The 18,796-nt window shown below is 40.3% G+C and overlaps 1 protein-coding gene across 2 annotated transcripts; it reads left to right on the top strand.

The window, feature by feature from the left end:
• The first annotated feature begins 392 nt into the window (after window positions 1-392).
• MINAR2 (membrane integral NOTCH2 associated receptor 2) lies at window positions 393-16,108 on the top strand. 2 transcript variants are annotated; one of them, XM_090289278.1, is made up of 4 exons: window positions 393-557; window positions 4,032-4,082; window positions 12,381-12,608; window positions 15,929-16,108. In XM_090289278.1, exons 1-4 carry the CDS (start codon window positions 393-395, stop codon window positions 16,106-16,108), a joined length of 624 nt encoding a protein of 207 aa, XP_090145404.1. The 2 variants fall into 2 exon arrangements, with proteins under 2 accessions (XP_090145404.1, XP_090145405.1); XM_090289279.1 differs by lacking the exon at window positions 4,032-4,082.
• Window positions 16,109-18,796: the final 2,688 nt, after the last annotated feature.

The following is an 18,796-nucleotide window of genomic DNA, read 5'->3' as shown; positions in this document are numbered from 1 at the left end:
TATGGACTACGGTGCTAAAATTCTGGCAGCCTTTCTTCAAAGAAAGTTTCTCCTCACTAAACTGTTATTTCTGACTCTGTATGGAGAGGCATTAAGTGCTACCCATATCTGATTTCAGCATCCTATTAATGTTAATGAGTGTGGCCCCATTCAAGCACCCTAAATGCATTTGTGTATGAGAGAGAGAAAGAGAGAGAGAGAGCGCGCGGAAGATAAGGCAGGGTGCTGCGCTGTTCCTGTGTCAATGTGTCGTTTTGAGCGTGGCATCTGAGCACAGCTGAGAGACCGGGTTTCCAATGCTAGTCGGACAATCCTCAGACTCATCAATAATGGACGAGCCTGACGGGACTAGCCTCACTCGCCTTTGATTCCCACCAGAGGCAAAGGGAGACATGGATCTCTCTGCTTTGCCAAATAACAACCATCCTGACAAATTCCTGCAGCTGGACGTGAAGATGTTAATGAGGAACTCAGCCCTCCTTCAGGCTAGCCTGGTGAGGTTTCCGGGTGGGAATTTTCCCGCGGCACAGAACTGGCGAAACCTCGTTTACTCTCAGGTACCGTCTTGGCGCACCTGAACACGGGGCGGGAACCCCTTTCTTTATGCTCTCGGCCCTTGCATTGTTTGTGCGAAGGAAGACTGCAGGGAACAGAAAACAAAGTAGCTACTCACTCTTGCCACAGGGAAGAGGTCTTTCTTCCTTCACCTAAGAGACCTTCTCTCATCCCTTTATCAGGGACGTGAGTTCTCCCACCCATTCATCCCCCTCTAATCACTAACTTCTAGCATGGCTTCATGGCAGAGTCTGCCTAGCCCTCATTTCGTTCCTCTCAGATTTTTTCAAACCAATTTGCAAATAAGGCTCTGGAGGGGAAACCTGCCTCTATCGTTTGGTGTATGCTAAGCAAGAAGCATGGGAAGCTTGCGTCAGGAGCTCACACATCTCATTTAGGCCAACTGCCTTTCATTTTATGTAGGGAAGATTCAGCAGACAGATGGAAAGTTAATGACGGAAGGAGAGAATACAGAAGGAACTCTCCACCTTGGAAAGGTGCTGGTTGTGACTTCAGATACTCTTCTCTTCCACAGGGGTCCATGTGGACAGGACATACCAATCAGATCTACAACCCCAATACAGACTTTATTTCGTGCTTTCTTCTTTCTCACCTTCCTCCTTTTTGCTGACCAGGGAGAATTAAGCTGTGATGAGTTCCATGTGCTGGAATAAACCTAAAGGCCCTGTCTGTTGCACAGCTCATGAAATAGGGATTATCTTTGTTTTAAGATGTGAGACCTAATGGGGTGAAGGGTTAGCCATTCAGAAACAGGAAGAAGCATTACCTTGCAGAACAGATGTGACTGACCCACAAAGTCCTGCAAGTCATTACATCCTTTGGAGTGGTTCAAATTCCCCGAACAGAAATTTGTTTTCTTTTAAGAAACAGTTGCTACTCATGAGTCCTGTGTAAAGTGACTCCTTTGTGGTGCCTTTTGTGAGCTCCTTGGGACCTTTATCATGAGATCATTCAAAATCAACTACTCTCAAATGATTATGTAAGTGTTTCCTCCACCTATAAGGGTTTTAATTTATTTCCATGGTAAGGCAGCCTATTGTGACAACTGACTTTTTGAGAATTTTGCATCTTTCCTATTTGTAATTCTCAAAACCCTTCTGCCCATCCATATGCACCTTGTTGGTTACCATTTCTGTGTTTTGTTTAGTTTTAAGCTAAGGACAATGAAATTTCTCCTTTTTCTTCCCTATTGTTTATATCATGGAATAAAATGATTCAAAGATCAGTTCAGAAAACCTTGGCTTTCCTATGTGATGAGGTTAACTCTAAGAAAACATATTCAATAACTTCCTTTGGGGCTGGAACACATAGATCTAACCTCTTTTTTGGTACTGGAGTTGACTTATTTCCTTTATGTGAAACTTCACAGTTTCAAGCTCTGTTGAATGTTGTTCCTAAACATGAACAAAATGCAAATTTTTAAAAGGTTTCTTTTGCCACAAACTCTAATGGGGAAAAAAAAAACTCTAATGGGATGAAATATTCAAGGAAAAACTAAGGAGGTAAAAATCTGCTTCTTATGTCTTTGAATAAATTATTGGCAATTGTAAACTGCAGATAAACTTGACTTTGTTATCCTTTTACTGTAAAACAAAAATAGTTAATGATTAAACAAAGGCCAATTTATCATTGAAATCATATATGATGGGGGTGGTAAGTCAATTACAAAGTCAAGTAGTTGCGTAGGTGTGGCACAGATTATGAGTAACAACAATTACATTTACTCCTCTGGGTTGCAATATGTCAATAAGTAATTCTTCTCTCCTTAGCTGGATCTTGAAATCTGGGAGTGATATATTTGTTGGATAAAAAATAAATATAAAAGCAATGGACATATGACAGTTTTAAATAGCTGTAATGATACCTGGAAGAAGGCGCTATATACCAGGTGTATTGAGGTGTTGGGATACATACGTGGAAGCTGTCAAATAGTTCTTACTTCAAAAGCGTCACTCCCTTGGGGAGGCATTAAGGCAATGGGAAGAGCAATGAATAAAGAGGTTAAAAACTTGGTTTCTCCTGGCTGCTGTGGCTCAGTGGATTGAGTGTCGGCCTGCGAACCAAGTGTCACTGATTCGATTCCCAGTCAGGGCACATAACTAGGTTGCACGTCAGGTCCCCAGTGGGGGCATGAGTGAGAGGCAACCACACAGTGATGTTTCTCTCCCTCTCTTTCTCTTTCCCCTCTCTCTAAAAATAAATGAGTAAACAAACAATTTTTTTTTAAAAATTGGTTTCTTGTGTCATATCCACAGTAAGACAGTTTGAGAGACATCTGTCATGGCCCTTATTCAGTCCATACCTCAGTATTTCCACTTGCAAAATTAGGATAATATTCATTTTATGTATTTCCTTTAAAATGAGAGCAAATAAAATATGACATGAAAACAATTGAAGAAAAGGGTTTCCTATACAAGAAATGTGTATTATTATTATTATTATTATTATCATTTGCCAATATTCAAAATTATTAAATTATCATTTCTTTAGAATTTAGGAAACAGCAGATAGTACCACTTGCATTTTTTGATTTATACTGTGGATGGATTGGAGATGTGTGTGTGTGTGTGTGTAGATAGTCGTATTGGAGAATGAAGTCAATACATCTGTCAAGCTATGTGGCTAACTCAAGCAGCAGATTTTATACTCACTTGAAATCCTCACAAACTTCAGAGTTGTGTCAACTTATCCTTTGATGTTACACTACCCAGGGGCATGCTGTTTGGGACTCAGACTACCTCATGGAATGTCAAAGGCCCTAACCACCTACATTGCCTACAAAATCGCTGCTAGCTCAGTGGTGACAAGATCCCTTAGACTCCAAATATGAAGTTGAATTCTTAAATATATGTGTTGTGTTTACATTCATGATTTGTTTATACTCAAGCTTTTAAAAAATTCACACTTTACTTTCAGGAGAACCTCCCTGTGCCGTTTTTCTATGAGCTAAAGCAACACAGTGCATAGGGAACGGTGAGCCCTCGGGTCCTCCGGCTGCCACCAGCCCTGGACCCTGTCAGCCCCTTCCATGCAGACACACAGGTCACCCATACTTGCAGAGAGTATGAGCCAATACTTCTTGTTCTACTATACTTATACTCCTTAAATTCTTTCACTATAGAAGTGGAGAAGCTTCACAACAAATTTCATTTCACTGTAATGAGCAGACGTTCCCCAATATCTAATGTTTCTGGTTGTGAAAATTATTTGGGGCCTGTATCTGATGAAGGCATTTGGAATTGTATTCTACACATTTCTGCCAATCGCTTTATAAAGAGAGGTAAGGAAAGGAAAGGGCTGATTTTTTAATTTAGTTTAAATGATAAAATGTTTTTTTCAGATATTGTCATAGATGGGTTGTTTTTTTTTTTTCTGATTAGCCATTAGACTTCAAAATCTTTTCTGACTAATCTCTTTGTTATGTCTTTTTCTGGCTTCTATCACACCTGTTTCAGAACCCAGGAGCATTTCATACTAAACCTGTGAGCTGGAGTGGAAGGCCAAAGGTAAGAGGCTGTTCTCCCTGAGACTTCTGGGCTGTGTCCTGTACTGGTTCTATTTCTTTTTCTCCTTTCCTTGCTTGGCTGTTGTATGCCCATGAAAAAAAGTGAATTTGGTGAGTATCTAGCCAGGCTCTGTCACAGCTTATCATTCTGGCAAACATATATACACACATACATATAATTCTTCCTTCCTCATGGTCACTGTTCCGAAGTCACTCTGAGATCCCACTGGGAAAAGTCCATGTGGCCTTCTTCCTGGAAGTTAGGGAAGATGGATTGGGATGAGTCTGCCTTTTAGAATACCTCTGTGGTCCTCGGTTCCACCATTGAGGAGACATTTATTCCCCTTATTCATTATTCTCTTTTTTCATATTGGAAGTAAGCCTTCCTTCAAGCCTGTCTGGGCTTCAAAGTTTACTCCTACTCATGGGTAGTTGGAGGCATAGGGTTATTGTTGCTGTCTTTTTTTTTTTATTTCAAGCAATCAAAAACCTTTAGGTGCAGTCTTATGGTTTCTTTGGTAATACATATCTTTTTAAAAATAGTAGTTTTTTTGTTAATGTAATCCTATCTATATACTTGAAGTCAATTCGGTAGGTAAATAAATACATCTAAAGTTCTTTGAAGGCACAGCTCTCAAACAGGCTTTAATTCCTTGCTTTCTGCCTCCATTTCTCTATCCTTTGACTCAGAGACAGCCACCTGCAGGCTGTCAGAAGTTAGTTATGAAACCACACCCTTAACATGATCTTTACCCTGAGTCACTTCATTCAGCTGAGAAATTTTAATAGGCTTTTTGGTTCAATGCTTTTTTTTTTTTTTTAAGAAAAAGTAAGTCTATATCTCAGTGTTTAAGGTCTATAAATAGTCAGATTTTAAACAATAGAAAGCATAAAAATTTTAAACTCTCTACTCTCATTTCTTCTTGCAAGCTGTCCAGTTCTCTCCCTAATCTCATCTCTTATATTACACCAATGCTCGATTCTTGTAATATCATTATGTGTCCATGAGTTCTATGATAATTTATAAGTATTTCTCCTAGAGCTACAGGGGACTAGATTCCAATGACCACAGATGATACTTCCACCAAATGATTCCCATCGAGGGATGTGAGGAGGCATTACTCCAGCTTCTGATGTCATTTTATCCCTTGCCACTGCTTGTCTGCTAAGCCAATGTCACACAGTTGTGGAATTTCAAGATACCACCTCTGTGTTAGGGAGGGTAGGCTAGGCTACACTATGGTGATAAGTACCCCCACAGACTATCAGTTACTATACAGGAAAAAAATTCTTGCTCCTGAAAAGTCTGAGGAAAAGCAGGTATGTTTGGGGGCAGCTCTTTTCCAAGCAGTAACACAGGACTTCAAGTTCTTTGTCCTCATAGCTCTGCCATCTCAGACCCAAGCTTACAGTGACACCGAAAAAGGAAGGTAAGGAAAAGTGAGCCAAAAGTCTTGTGAAAGAGTTCAAGAGTCAGACTTGGAAGTGGTCTCTATTATTTTGTCCACACATAATCAGCTAGAAAAGAGCTGGCCCCAGTTTAAATTCAAAACAGCCTGGGAAAGGCAGTTATCCTATGTGGCCAGGATAAGAAAACAAAATTGATGTGCTTTTAACCAGCTACCACGACACCCAGCTCTCATTGGTTTATATTTGCCTGCTCTATGTTTTTACATTTATTCACTCTCATTCTTTCTGAGTCCTTATATTTTAGGTATTTCTCTTGTAGCTATTACATAATTGACTTTACTTTTTAAACTGATCTGATAATCTCTGTCATTTAAATAGAGGGTTTAGTCTATTTATATTTAATGTGATTATTTCTAAATATGTTTTCTATTTTCCTGCTGTTCCACTATATTCTTTGTTTTATTTTTCTTGTCTTGTTTTCAACTTTCTCTTATCTTTTTTATACTACTCTACTGAATTAAGCAATACATTTTTAGTAGTATCTCTATGAAATGATTTCTTAGTGTCCTCATCAAAAAATAGCTGTTCAACTTGTTACTGTACAGTGTTTAATTTGTCTCTTATTTTAAAAATCATATATCAATGATTATTATTATTTCTATTTTACCATAAAATCAATGCTTGCTTATATTTCTACATATATTTTTCAGTTTTCTCTTTTATTCCTTTTTTTCTCTTCTTGCTCATCATTCTTTTTGCAACTTAACTTTTCCTCCTAGTATTAATTTTATTGTGCCTGAAATACATTTTTTAGAGATTCCTTTTTTATTGGCCTATTAATTATATATTCTCAGTTTTTTATTATGTAAGTATGTCTTCTATTTTATTCTTTGTTCAATGATATAAATAATAAACTATATAAAGAACAAATGGACTAAATAATGGTTAATGCCAAAAATCTAGGCTATCTTTGAAGCATTACTTTTCTTACATAAACATTTAAGTGTAAATTATTTTAGAGTCCATATAACTAAAATGAAGAAATTATTATTGAATTTTCCTTTGCTAAATATACTCTATCTAAAATGTGGATGAAGAGTTGGCATCAAACACATACTTTTTTTCTTTATTAAGCTGTTTGAAAATTTGTATCAATATACAAATGAATCTCAACCATAATTGGTATTTTTATCCAGCCATCAAATTCTTAATAAAGCTATTCTATTAATTTTCTATTCACATGTCTTTCAGGCATGAGATTGTCATGTAATGCAAAAATAAATGGCACCATATTTAAAGAGAAACCTCAGACTTTCAAGAATATGATTTAGAATTAAGGGTTTAAATGTTATTTTTATAATATAGCTCTGATCATTTCACTATCTTTTGTATAATAGTTTTTAAAGGTCCTTATACATTGTAATAAAGTATATTATTTTTTTCTTTACCCCTGAAACTGTCCCTTATTTATAGAGCTTCCTTGTTTAGGAAGCTAAAGGAATAGTCTAACAGGCAAGAAAACTGACAAAGCCAATTTATCAATGTCAGAAAAATTATTCCTCTCTGAAGATGATCAAAGATGTCCAGCCTTGAAGAAAAAAAAAAGCTTGATAATTATGCTAATCTGAAATAATCTAAATTTTATATCAAATTGCTTTTCCTGAATTCAGAAACATTTTTCATGAGGTCATCCATCTTACAGACAAACGCTAGGTCAAGATGATTCATTATTTCATGCAGATTTCAGTATTAGAGAATATAACTTAATTTTTTTTAAAAATTTTATATGCTTTATTGATTATGCTGTTACAGTTGTCCCAATTTCTTTTCCCTCTGCTCCCCTCCACCCAGTGATACCCTTCCCTCCAGTGGCCCACCCCCTTAGTCCATGCCCATTGGTTGTGCATATAGTTCTTCTCAACATCTTCCTATCTACTCAACTCCCTCCTACTATGCTTCTTAATTTCTGCACTATCTCCCTCCCTTCCCTCTTCCCACTCCCCACTGACCTCCCCCCATAATGTTCTCCATACCTATAATTCTTTTCCCACTCTTGTTGCCTACTTAGTTTGCCTTTGTTTTGATTCCCTAGCTTCTGTTGTTGGTTGTTGTGATACACTTTTCATTTTAATGTTCATAGTTTTGATCCTCTTTATCCTAAACAAAGCCCTTTAACATTTCATATAACAGTGGTTTGGATCTAATGAACTCCTTCAGTTTCCTTTGTTCTGGAAGCACTTTCTCTGCCCTTCTGTTCTGAATGACAGCTTCACTGGATAGAGTAATCGTGGCTGTAGATTTTTGATTTTCACTACTTTGAATATTTCTTGCGAGTCCGTTCTTGCCTGCAGAGTCTCCTTTGAGAAATCAGCTGATAGTCTAATTGGGACCCCTTTGTACACAATTCTCTTCTTCTCTCTTGTTGCTTTTAAGATTCTCTCTTTATCCTTAATTTTTGACATTTTGATTATAATGTGTCTTGGTGTGGTTCTCCCTGGGTCCAGTTTTTTTGGAACTCTCTGTGCTTCCTGGAACTGTAAGTCTATTTCCTTCCCCAAGTTAGGGAAGTTCTGCTTCATTATTTTGTCACATAATTTTTCAATTTCTAGTTCTTCTTCTTCACCTTCTGGCAATCCTATAGTTTGGATGTTTTCTCTCTTATAGTTGTCCCAGAGGTTTCTGAGCCTCTCCTCATTTTCCTCACTTTTTGTTTTCTCTTTCTGCACTGGTTGACTGTTTATTCCTTCCTTATGTTCCGATTTGTTGATTTGATCCCTGGTTTTCTTTCCCTCACCACTAGTTTTGTATGTGTTTTCATTCATTTCAGCATGACTAGCCTTCATTCCTTCCTTGTCTTGTTTAAGATCTGCTGTTAGGTCTATAAGCATTCATATAACCAAAGCTCTGAACTGTGCCTCAGAAAGATTTCCTATCTGCTACTTCATTAGATTAGATATTTGCTGTCGGGTCAGCTGTGTGATTGGGATCTGTATCATGATCTGTGTCATCTTGACAGTTTTGTGTTTACCATTGCTTCCTGGGCAGGGCTGTCACACCTCCTATGCTATAGGGGGCGAAGCCCTGTGCATTCATCACTACCGGGCAACCCTTCTCACCACATTGTGGCGCTTTGTGTGGGGGCAGGAGTCCAAGGTGGGTTCCTGCCATTCGCTTTCTGCTGAGAGACCAGGAGCCTCCTCCTCTATCCCCATGCCCTCTGGGCCTCACAGTCCAAGGCAATGGGGGTCTGCCTTTCCTGGTACTGTAATCACAAGCTGACGGGTCTGGTCTGCAGCCTGGGGTGCTCCCAGGTGCTTCTCACCTCCCCTTAAATACAGGTGTCTGTGCTTACCGTCATCCCACCACCATCCTGCCGTCGTCGCTGCAGCTGCTGCCGTCACTGCAGCTGCCGCCACCAGCACAGCTTAACCTCTCCACCCTGGCTTCACCCCTCCTCTCCGTCCAGACAAGCACCACTTTTTTATAACTTCATACACTGGACTTTCATTTATTTTATGGAACTTCTGGTTATTTCTGGTTTTACAGTAGTTCTTTCTATTCGTTCTTAGTTGTGGAGGGGGATGGAGCATGTCAGTCTAGGCCCTATAACTTGATTTTGAGCAGACAACAACCTAGTCAGGTCAGAGAAGATCTCCAAGTTGATCTCTAATTATGTAAAAAGTATATGGATTAAGAAAATTAGGAAAACCTAAGGCCAAAGAGATTTGAAAGGTATTATATAGATTATTTTTTTGTAGCACAAGCCATATCCAGAGGAAACTATATGTAATATTAGTTTACAACTTAGCTTGTATAAATACATACTTAACATGACCTACATACCCCAATAGATGGTGAGGCAATCTATCTATTGATGATCATAAATATGACTTAGAGGAGTATTTATTGCTATTGAAACTTTTCTGTTTTGGAAGGCTGAAATATGTGAAACACATTTATTTTAAAAATTGCTATAAATTGACTTCTGACCAAGTTGGAGGCCTAGACTGACATGCTCCATCTCTCTTCACAACTAAGAAGGACTACAACTACTGCAGAAATAACCAGAAGTTCCAAAAAATAAAGCTACATGGAAGTCCAACATATAAAGTTATATACAAGTGGTGCTCATCCAGATGGGTAGGAGTAGCGAAGCTGGGGTAGAGAGGTAAAACTGTGCCAGCGGCAGCAGCTGCAGCGACGGGCGGCAGGACCAGTAAGCACAGACACCTGCATTTAAGGGGAGGCGAGAAGTGCCTGGGAGCACCCCTAGCAGCAGACCAAACCCGTCAGCTCGAGATTCCAGTGCCGTGGAAGGCAGACCCCCATTGCCTCAGACTATGAGGCCCAGAGGGCTTGGGGATGGAAGAGGAGGCTCCCGGTCTCTCAGCAGAGAGAGAATGGCAGGAATCCATCTTTGACCCCAGCCCCCACACAAAGCACCACAGTGTGGTGAGAAGGGTCGCACAGTAGTGATGAGTGCATGGGATTCTGCCCCCAATATCATAGGAGGTGTGACAGCCCCGCCCAGGAAGCAAACACTGCCAGGATGGCAGGGATAATGATAGAGATCCCAATCACGCAGCTGACCAGAAAGCAAATACATGAATTAATGGACGAACAGATAGATAACCTTTCTGAGGCTCAGTTCAGAGCTACAGTTATAAAACAGCTTTCAGAAATAACAGTGAGACTTAATCAAGATGGGAAAAGAATGAAGGCTAGTTCTGCTGAAATGAATGAAAACACATATGAAACAACTGGTGAGGGAAGGAAAACCAGGGATCAGATCAACAAATCGGAACATAAGGAAGGAATAAACAGTCAACCAGTGCAGAAAGAGGAAACAAAAAGTGAGGAAAATGAGGAGAGGCTCAGAAACCTCTGGGACAACTATAAGAGAGAAAACATCCAAACTATAGGATTGCCAGAAGGTGAAGAAGAAGAACTAGAAATTGAAAAATTATGTGACAAAATAATGAAGCAGAACTTCCCTAACTTGGGGAAGGAAATAGACTTACAGTTCCAGGAAGCACAGAGAGTTCCAAAAAAACTGGACCCAGGGAGAACCACACCAAGACACATTATAATCAAAATGTCAAAAATTAAGGATAAAGAGAGAATCTTAAAAGCAACAAGAGAGAAGAAGAGAATTGTGTACAAAGGGGTCCCAATTAGACTATCAGCTGATTTCTCAAAGGAGACTCTGCAGGCAAGAACGGACTCGCAAGAAATATTCAAAGTAGTGAAAATCAAAAATCTACAGCCACGATTACTCTATCCAGTGAAGCTGTCATTCAGAATAGAAGGGCAGAGAAAGTGCTTCCAGAACAAAGGAAACTGAAGGAGTTCATTAGATCCAAACCACTGTTATATGAAATGTTAAAGGGCCTTGTTTAGGATAAAGAGGATCAAAACTATGAACATTAAAATGAAAAGTGTATCACAACAACCAACAACAGAAGCTAGGGAATCAAAACAAAGGCAAACTAAGTATGTAACAAGAGTGGGAAAAGAATTATAGGTATGGAGAACATTATGGGGGGAGGTCAGTGGGGAGTGGGAAGAGGGAAGGGAGGGAGATAGTGCAGAAATTAAGAAGCATAGTAGGAGGGAGTTGAGTAGATAGGAAGATGTTGAGAAGAACTATATGCACAACCAATGGGCATGGACTAAGGGGGTGGGCCACTGGAGGGAAGGGTGTCATTGGGTGGAGGGGAGCAGAGGGAAAAGAAATTGGGACAACTGTAACAGCATAATCAAAACATTTTAAAAATTGCTATAAATTAATGACATTTGCTGCCAGTTTTTAAGGACTAAACCTCAGTTTTCTGGAAATTAACTTATGTAGAATTCTTCTCCCTTGATGCCCCATGATAAATGAGGCATGACATTATCAGTTTTTTATTTCTTCTCAATTATATTTGGCCAATGAGCAAATTTTAATTAAAATTTTTTTCTACCTTCATGATAGTTTTGCAGTCATAAGAAAGAAAAACAATGTGAAAATCTGAGGTCAAACTAGACACAGAAAAGCATACACTGTATGGATGCATTTATATAAAATGCACAGGGGGGGAAAAAAGAGAGGGTGGGGGGAGAGAGAGACCAAACTGGCTCACACTATTGAATGTGGGATGCTGGTTATCCTTGGGCAGGGAGAGGACAGTGACCAGAAGGAGTATGAGGCATGCTGGTAACGTTCTGTTTCTTTGTAGAATCTTGGGTTTATTTGGTTTGTGAAAATTTATTGAGCTACGCATTTATCATATGTGTAGTTGTTCTTATTCATATTATGCTTCAGTAAAAGTTTTTAAAAATCTAAAAGTCAATATTAGAAGCATATAATAGCCAGTTGGTCTGTAGACACACACAGGAGTGCAATGCTAAGTTAGTTCATTTCTCCAAGATATCTGAAATAGGAGTCCCAAGAGAACTTTCATGAAAGCCAAGGCATGTCTATAAAAATGCCTTTTAATCCTGACTTTGCTGGATTCATAGAGCAATATTAAATATTATTCTTATCAGTCATGGCATGCACAGATAAAAATAAAATGTCCTTAAAGCTCAATGCCAGTGAGCTGGAAAAAATGGCTTTGTTCAGAATTCTGCTGTTTGAATTAAAGAACAGTGTTCTTTCTCCGTAGTTATAAAATAGCATTTTAATGAATAATTACTGAAACCAAACAAGATCACAAGCAAAGAAAGAATTCAATTAAATAGGATTCTGGGTCAAACTAGATCCTAGAATCCTCTCCCCACTCATTGTCCACTTCTGTTGGGTTTCCAGGCAGAATGAACACATTTTTAAGTACAGTTCTTTCATGTTACATCCTCTGCCATCATGGCCTGTTGGTAAGAGAAGCCTTGTCTCTATGCTTCCTAACAGAGAGAAAAGAAGAATATCACTGCTCAGCGATGGAGGGGCTTCAGCACAAAGGGCACTGTCTCTGCAGAGAGCCCCCCACCAGCCCTCTCATCAGTTCTGAAGAATAACCCGCTATATGGTGACATGAGTTTGGAGGAAGCTATGGAGGACAGGAAAAATAATCCTTCCTGGACCATCGAGGAGTATGACAGGCGTTCACTCCACACCAACCTGTCTGGGCACCTGAAGGTACTCAAGGCAAAGAATCGCTCCTTCAATGGATGAGGGAGACCAGTGAGGTCCTCCTAAAAGACATGGGTATCAGGTTGACAGGCATTCTTCACCAGGCACCAAATCTCCAGGTTTCAGGTCATTTCAGCCTCTGGCTTCCCTTGTTCTCACCTCGTCATTATTTGTGTTTATTTATTGGTTTTGAGTTTTACAACAAATCTGATCTGGCACAGAAGCAAGATTTACCTGGAAGGTAAAAAAGTTTTTTGAAAATTAACTTGCCAGATTATATATGTTTTCCCCCAGTTGTGTGACCATTTATGTTCACGAATACTTATAAATCCCTTGTTCTACATTTATTCACAAATATTTGTTAAATGCCCTCAGCCCTGAGCAAGGCAGTTCTCATCAAAGATCATTTCGTTTCAAGCCCACTCAGTGATTTAAGATTGCAGACTTACATTTTGGACTCTTTCCTGTGTCTCAGTAACAAAACAAAACAAAAGCATTTCAACACAGGAAAAGTATGCAATGAACTCATTCACCCAGCTTAAACCCAACTTAAGTCTGTTATTTTTCCAACCGCCCCCCACCCTCGAAGTCACCCATCACATAGAAGACCTAGAAATACCTGAAAAGCCAGTAGAGGGGCCCTCCTTCTGTTTTCTGAGTGGACTGGATTCCTACCCAACCCCGGCTGGTCTCAGCAGCCCCAGGGCCAGGAAGGCCTGGCATTTTCCAAGTACCCTTTATGCCTATGTGTTTATACCTTAAACATCTAAAAACTTTTACTTTTGCAGGGAGTAGTTTTATGCCTCCTTAAAATCTTACTCATTTAAAAATCTGAAATGTGCATGACTTGAAGCTTCTTAACCTCATAGTAGATTTACTGTATCTCCTCCTTAATGCAGCCTCTTTTCTGGAAAAGTTGCCGTAAAACAGATGCTCCCACATAGCAACAATTATCATGTGTTTTTATTTGAAGCCTGAAGATCAGGAGCTCTAAGAAGTCACCTCCTATAAGTAGGAAAAAATATATTGACTTATTTCACAAACATGCCTGACTGGATGTGAGAGCCCCTTCCCCTTGTTGTTTCCATGAAAGGAAAGGGGGCTATAAACATAAATATTGCTGTCCCTGCCCTCAAAAAGTTCATCTCATCGAGCAAAGTAACAAAGAGTAACTATAGAACAAGCTAGAGTGAAAAGATAGAGGAAGAGGATAGTGCTGGTCAAGGTAGTACAAAGTGATGTGCAGATTCAGAAGAGAACAAAATCACATTGGATTTCTTTTTAAGCCTTTTAATTTATGCTGTGCTTGAAGGATGTGTAGAATTTAAAAGCTATAGGTGGTTTGCATTGAGTGTGGGTTGGGAGTGGGTTTTTCTGTCAGGTGTAGCAAGAGAAAAGGCACAAATGCAAGAACGTGAGAGAATTTGTCAGAAGAATAAGCATCTGGTTTTGCTGGAGCTACAGCTGAAGTAATAGAACAATGGGAAATAAGGATAAAAAGCCAACTAAAAGGCAATGTGTGAATGCAAGGGTAAGGAAATGGAACAATATTGGCACAAGGAGTAATCTTTATTGGCCAATTCCATAAGCTATGTTTAGGAAGATCAAACAAGAGGATGATGGCTATATTGCTTTACTAAAACCAGGAGCTTCCCCTCTCCCCACCTCTACATGCAAAGCACCCACCTCAAAGCAGTGGCCCCTCAGGCCACAGGCCCATTTACAGACCTCCTAATGCTATTCTTCAGCACTAACTATTCTTGAGGGATCCTTCTGGAAGTTATGGCTGTAGTTTTTATTATCATTTCTTCCTATACCTCATTAATTCAACTTCTTCCATCACCTTCCCTGTCTATATCTCTTAATTAGCAGACACAACCCCTAACTTACTTTCTGAAAGCTTTTCACCACCACAGACTGTAAAAGTTTGAAGTTCCTTTGGCCATCCTCATTTTTCTAAGTTGCTAAGAGTTTACAAATAAGGAAGAAGAAAAGTAGCAAAGTGTTTAGCTGTGAAGGGAAGCTATCAGTGGGCGGGAGGAGAGGTCAGTCTCCGTTCTGGAAGTTCTCAGTGGAGATGGAGAGCTTGATCTTGCAGGTCAGGTGCAGACCTCTGATTAGAACACACATGAATGGAAGGACGGACAAGAGCAGAGCAGACATTTTTAAATAGTCTATCCTTTTACCCAGGTCATCCAATTTTTATTTTAATACATTAGCTTTTCTATACAACTGGGAAATGGAAACTAGCAGCAATGGGATGGGAGAATTGTGTCGCAGTGACCAGGAGCCACCCAGCCCTCTACACGCATATGCATTGCTCGCCTAGCTGTGCATTGGTGAGTCTGAAACTAGCTCATTGACCCCAGAGACTGCGTGGACACTGGCTGAGTCTGAGTGTACTGAGAAGGGAGAGTCAGAGAGAGGGTGGCAGTCTAGCTGCAAGCCACTGCAAGTATCCAGGTGAGAAATAATGATGCCTGAAGTGGGTTTGTGAAAACAGCTTCAGCATTCACCATAAATGTGTTGTGTGCTTACTGGAATTCAGGCATAAACACTGAGTCTTTAACACTGAACCATAGCTGGTTGCAGGTGATTTGTCAGACGTAGGAATGGGGTTGAGTTGAAGACAATTCTGCCCAGTGGAAAGGAAGATGAGGCCCACGAGAGAAACAGACTGGGGAGTAGGAGCTGGTGTGGGGAAGGATCCATTAAGTCCTTTCTTCAGGAGGTCACACAGTGCCCAAGTTTCTGCATGTTGAACATGCTGTTGCCCTTTACAAGGGCAGCCACAGCCTGAGAAATATGGAAGGGACACTTGACATTTAGTTTTACTCCTCCTTCCATAGACTCAGCTTCTGGATTTGGGGAAAAACTCACCAAACAATGTTTATCCCTACCATGCTGACAAAAATCAAACCTCTAAGGCTCATTTAAAGCAAGGGAGGAATTTTAACTTTATTTCCATTCACTAGCCTGATTGACATGCACTATTTATAAAATGTAAGAGACACTAAATTGGCTCAAAGATGAACAGAAATACTCTTGTGTGAGCAATTTAGTCAATAAATCATGCAGGCCTCCTAATGCAGACCTACACACAGACCTAAAGATTGGAGCTGTGGAGCTTTCTGGTCCACCAGGAGGCTGTGCTTGCATTTTTGTGTTATTTGAGGAAGCCTGGCCTCTCTTATTTGAGCCATGACACTTAAGCCTCACCCCAGACAGTGTGAACATGGACCTTCAACAACTCTGGCAGTGTCTTGTTCTTCAATCTTGTATTGATCACACTTATTGAGCCTATTCTCTGCGTAATTTTCTTTTAGGAAAATCCTAATGACCTACGGTTTTGGCTGGGAGACATGTACACGCCCGGTTTTGATACCCTATTGAAAAAAGAAGAGGAGCAAGAGAAGCATTCCAAATACTGTCGAATAGGTCTGATTTTGCTCCTTGTTGCCTGCATCTTGGTTTCCATAGTGACTGTTAGCACATTTTTCACATAAAAAAAAAAAAACTGCCACAGACACAGCCACTTGAAATTTCTTTTTATACGATTTTTTTATTGTTATTCTATTACAGTTGTCCTAATTTTTCCCCCTTTGCCCTCCTCCACCCATCCCACCCCCCATTTCCACAGTCAGTTTCCACACTATTGTCCATGACTGTGGGTCATTCATACATGTTCTTTGTCTAGTCCTTTCCCCTTCTTGCTACCATTATCCCCCTCCCACCTCCCCTCTGGTCACTGTCAGTCTGTTCCATGTTTTCATGCCTATGGTTCTATTTTGTTTGTTAGTTTATTTTGTTCATTAGATTCCTCTTATAGGTGAGATTGTATGGTATTTGTCTTTCCCTGACTGGCTTATTTCACTTAGCATAATAGTCTCCAGTTTCATCCATGTTGTCAGAAAAGGTAGTTCTTTCTTTCTGCTGCACAGTATTCCATCATGTAAGTGTACCACAGTTTTCTGACCCACTCATTTACTGATAAGCACTTAGGCTGTTTCCAGCACTTGGCTATTGTAAATAGCACTGCTATGAACATAGGGGTGCATAGGTTCTTTTGAATTCGTGATTCATGATTCTTAGGGTATATTCCCAGCAGTGGAATCACTGGGTCAAAAGGCAGTTCCATTTTTAGTTTTTTGAGGAAATTTCATGTTTTCCAAAGTGGCTGCACCAGTCTGCATTCCCACCAATAGTGCAACAGGATTCCTCTTTCTCCACATCCTCGCCATAGTTGTTGTTTGTAGATTTATTAATGTTTCTTTAAAAATGTCCAAATAAATGTTTGAAGGAAAACATGTTCATGGGTATGAGTGTATTGTTGACTGTACAGTTAAAATATAGTTGTCTTATAGAATGCAAATGTTGGTTGAGATCGGCTTTTTCTAATTTGTTCTCTTAAACCTGTGTAAGAACTCCAGTCTGAGCTTTGTCCTTTGGGAATAAGGACTTCTGGGGACTGAAACCACAGAAAAGTTACTGTGTACAACCCAGTCCAAACACTTTGATAGAGAACAAAGCAGCACCAACAACTCTCAGCAGTTTTGTCTTAATGCTCAAACTACATTCATCCTGTCTTTAAAACCCTGTCACCTGCCACCCCCACCCTCCTACCATCACTAGGAAAGTTGAACAGATCATTTTTTAACCAGCTGCCAGGCACACAGGATCAAAGCTTCTGGTTCTCTGCCTGTTGGGTTGCGTTCTGATGTTTAACCTTCATTTATTCCTGTTTAATGCAGAATTAAAAGGGGGCGGGAGGGCAAAGGGGGCCTTTCTTCAAACATAGTGTTATTTTTTTCAGGAATACTTTATAATCCCTCAGTTTCATGTAATTTCAGTAGGCCTAAATTTAGACAGGACATAGTTGTATCATTGATTACACTTAGAGCCAATTGTGCTTACTAATTCATCAGAATCAACTAGTGTGCTCTCTGGTGGCAGTCATCAAGTATAACTCCAGGGAGGAAGGCCCTGGGAAAGCAGAGGGAAGACTGCAGAGAGAACAGGGATTGAATACTAACTGTGCCTTTTGCTAACTGGGCAAGTTATTCTTTCCCGAGAAGGGATGATAACAGAGACATGGATAACAGCAATGCCTGCTCCTAGTGAGCAGCTGCATGGCTCATGGCAGTTGTTACTACTGATAGTGCTGGCTGATTGGCATCCTGGAGTCACCTTACATTGCCTGCTGATACCTGGGGACATGGTTCTGCCACAGATGAATAAAGTCACCACTCTGCTCTTTCTCCTAGAGCTCCCTTCCCAAGTCCCTTATGTCCACTCCTTTCTTTCCTTCCAACATCCTCCCCCTCCCCCCACACACACTACTTTGTGCATGAAACAAAAAAGGCTTTCTCCTCTTCTCATTAGTCAGATTTCGGTCTTCATGATTGCCATATCATTTTTGCTGTATTTCTCTTAAAGATATTTCAAATAAAGTACATTAAGGTGCAGGCTTGCTGCACAATAAAATCATTGTGCACAAAAATTGTTTTAAGCATATATACAGTCTTTAACCTTCTAACTCCTCCTCTCCTCTGTAAGAGGTGCTAGTGCAGTTTAGAACTGAATAAGGAGAAGCGAACATCCGGGGACTTCCTGAGCACAGGTCCGCTCTCACTGCGGACATCTCCTGGACAGCCGCTTGTTATTACAGTTGACCCTTGAACAACATGGGACAGGGGCGCCAACCCCACACAATGGAAAAATCCACCTATTACTTTTGGCTACAGTCGGCCCCTTGCTTCCACAGATTCAACTTCCCCCAGATTCAAAATAGTATTTTTGCCTGCATTTGGGAATCTGAGGTTGGGGATGCGAAAATACTATTTTCACCTGCTGTTGGTTGAATCTGAGCATGTGAAACCCATGGTTAGGAAGGACCAACTGTATATTGAAAAACACCCACCTACAGGGGAGAGTTGCGCAGTTCAAAGCCGTCCCTTTTCAAAGGTCACTTGTACTCATTTTCCTAGCCCAATGTTTGCTTCTAAGGACTTGTAAACAGGTTCAGGTTTCGCTACCTGTGGAAAGCATCGGGGCTGCTCCAGGTTACCTCTGGCCACTTGCAGGTAAGGCTCTGAAGGCACCGAGCCAGGCACCACAGGGGGCGGAGCTGCTCACCTGAGCTCCTGGCAGGTCTCACCCCTTCCCTTCTGCCTCTGCTCCCTCCAGCTCCGCTC

This window comes from Furipterus horrens, unplaced genomic scaffold (genome assembly GCF_987537825.1).
Source record: "Furipterus horrens unplaced genomic scaffold, mFurHor1.1.pri manual_scaffold_10, whole genome shotgun sequence".
In the NCBI taxonomy this organism is placed as follows: domain Eukaryota; kingdom Metazoa; phylum Chordata; class Mammalia; order Chiroptera; family Furipteridae; genus Furipterus; species Furipterus horrens.
Note: the sequence above shows the minus strand (reverse complement) of the source record. Positions and strands in the feature narration are given on the sequence as shown.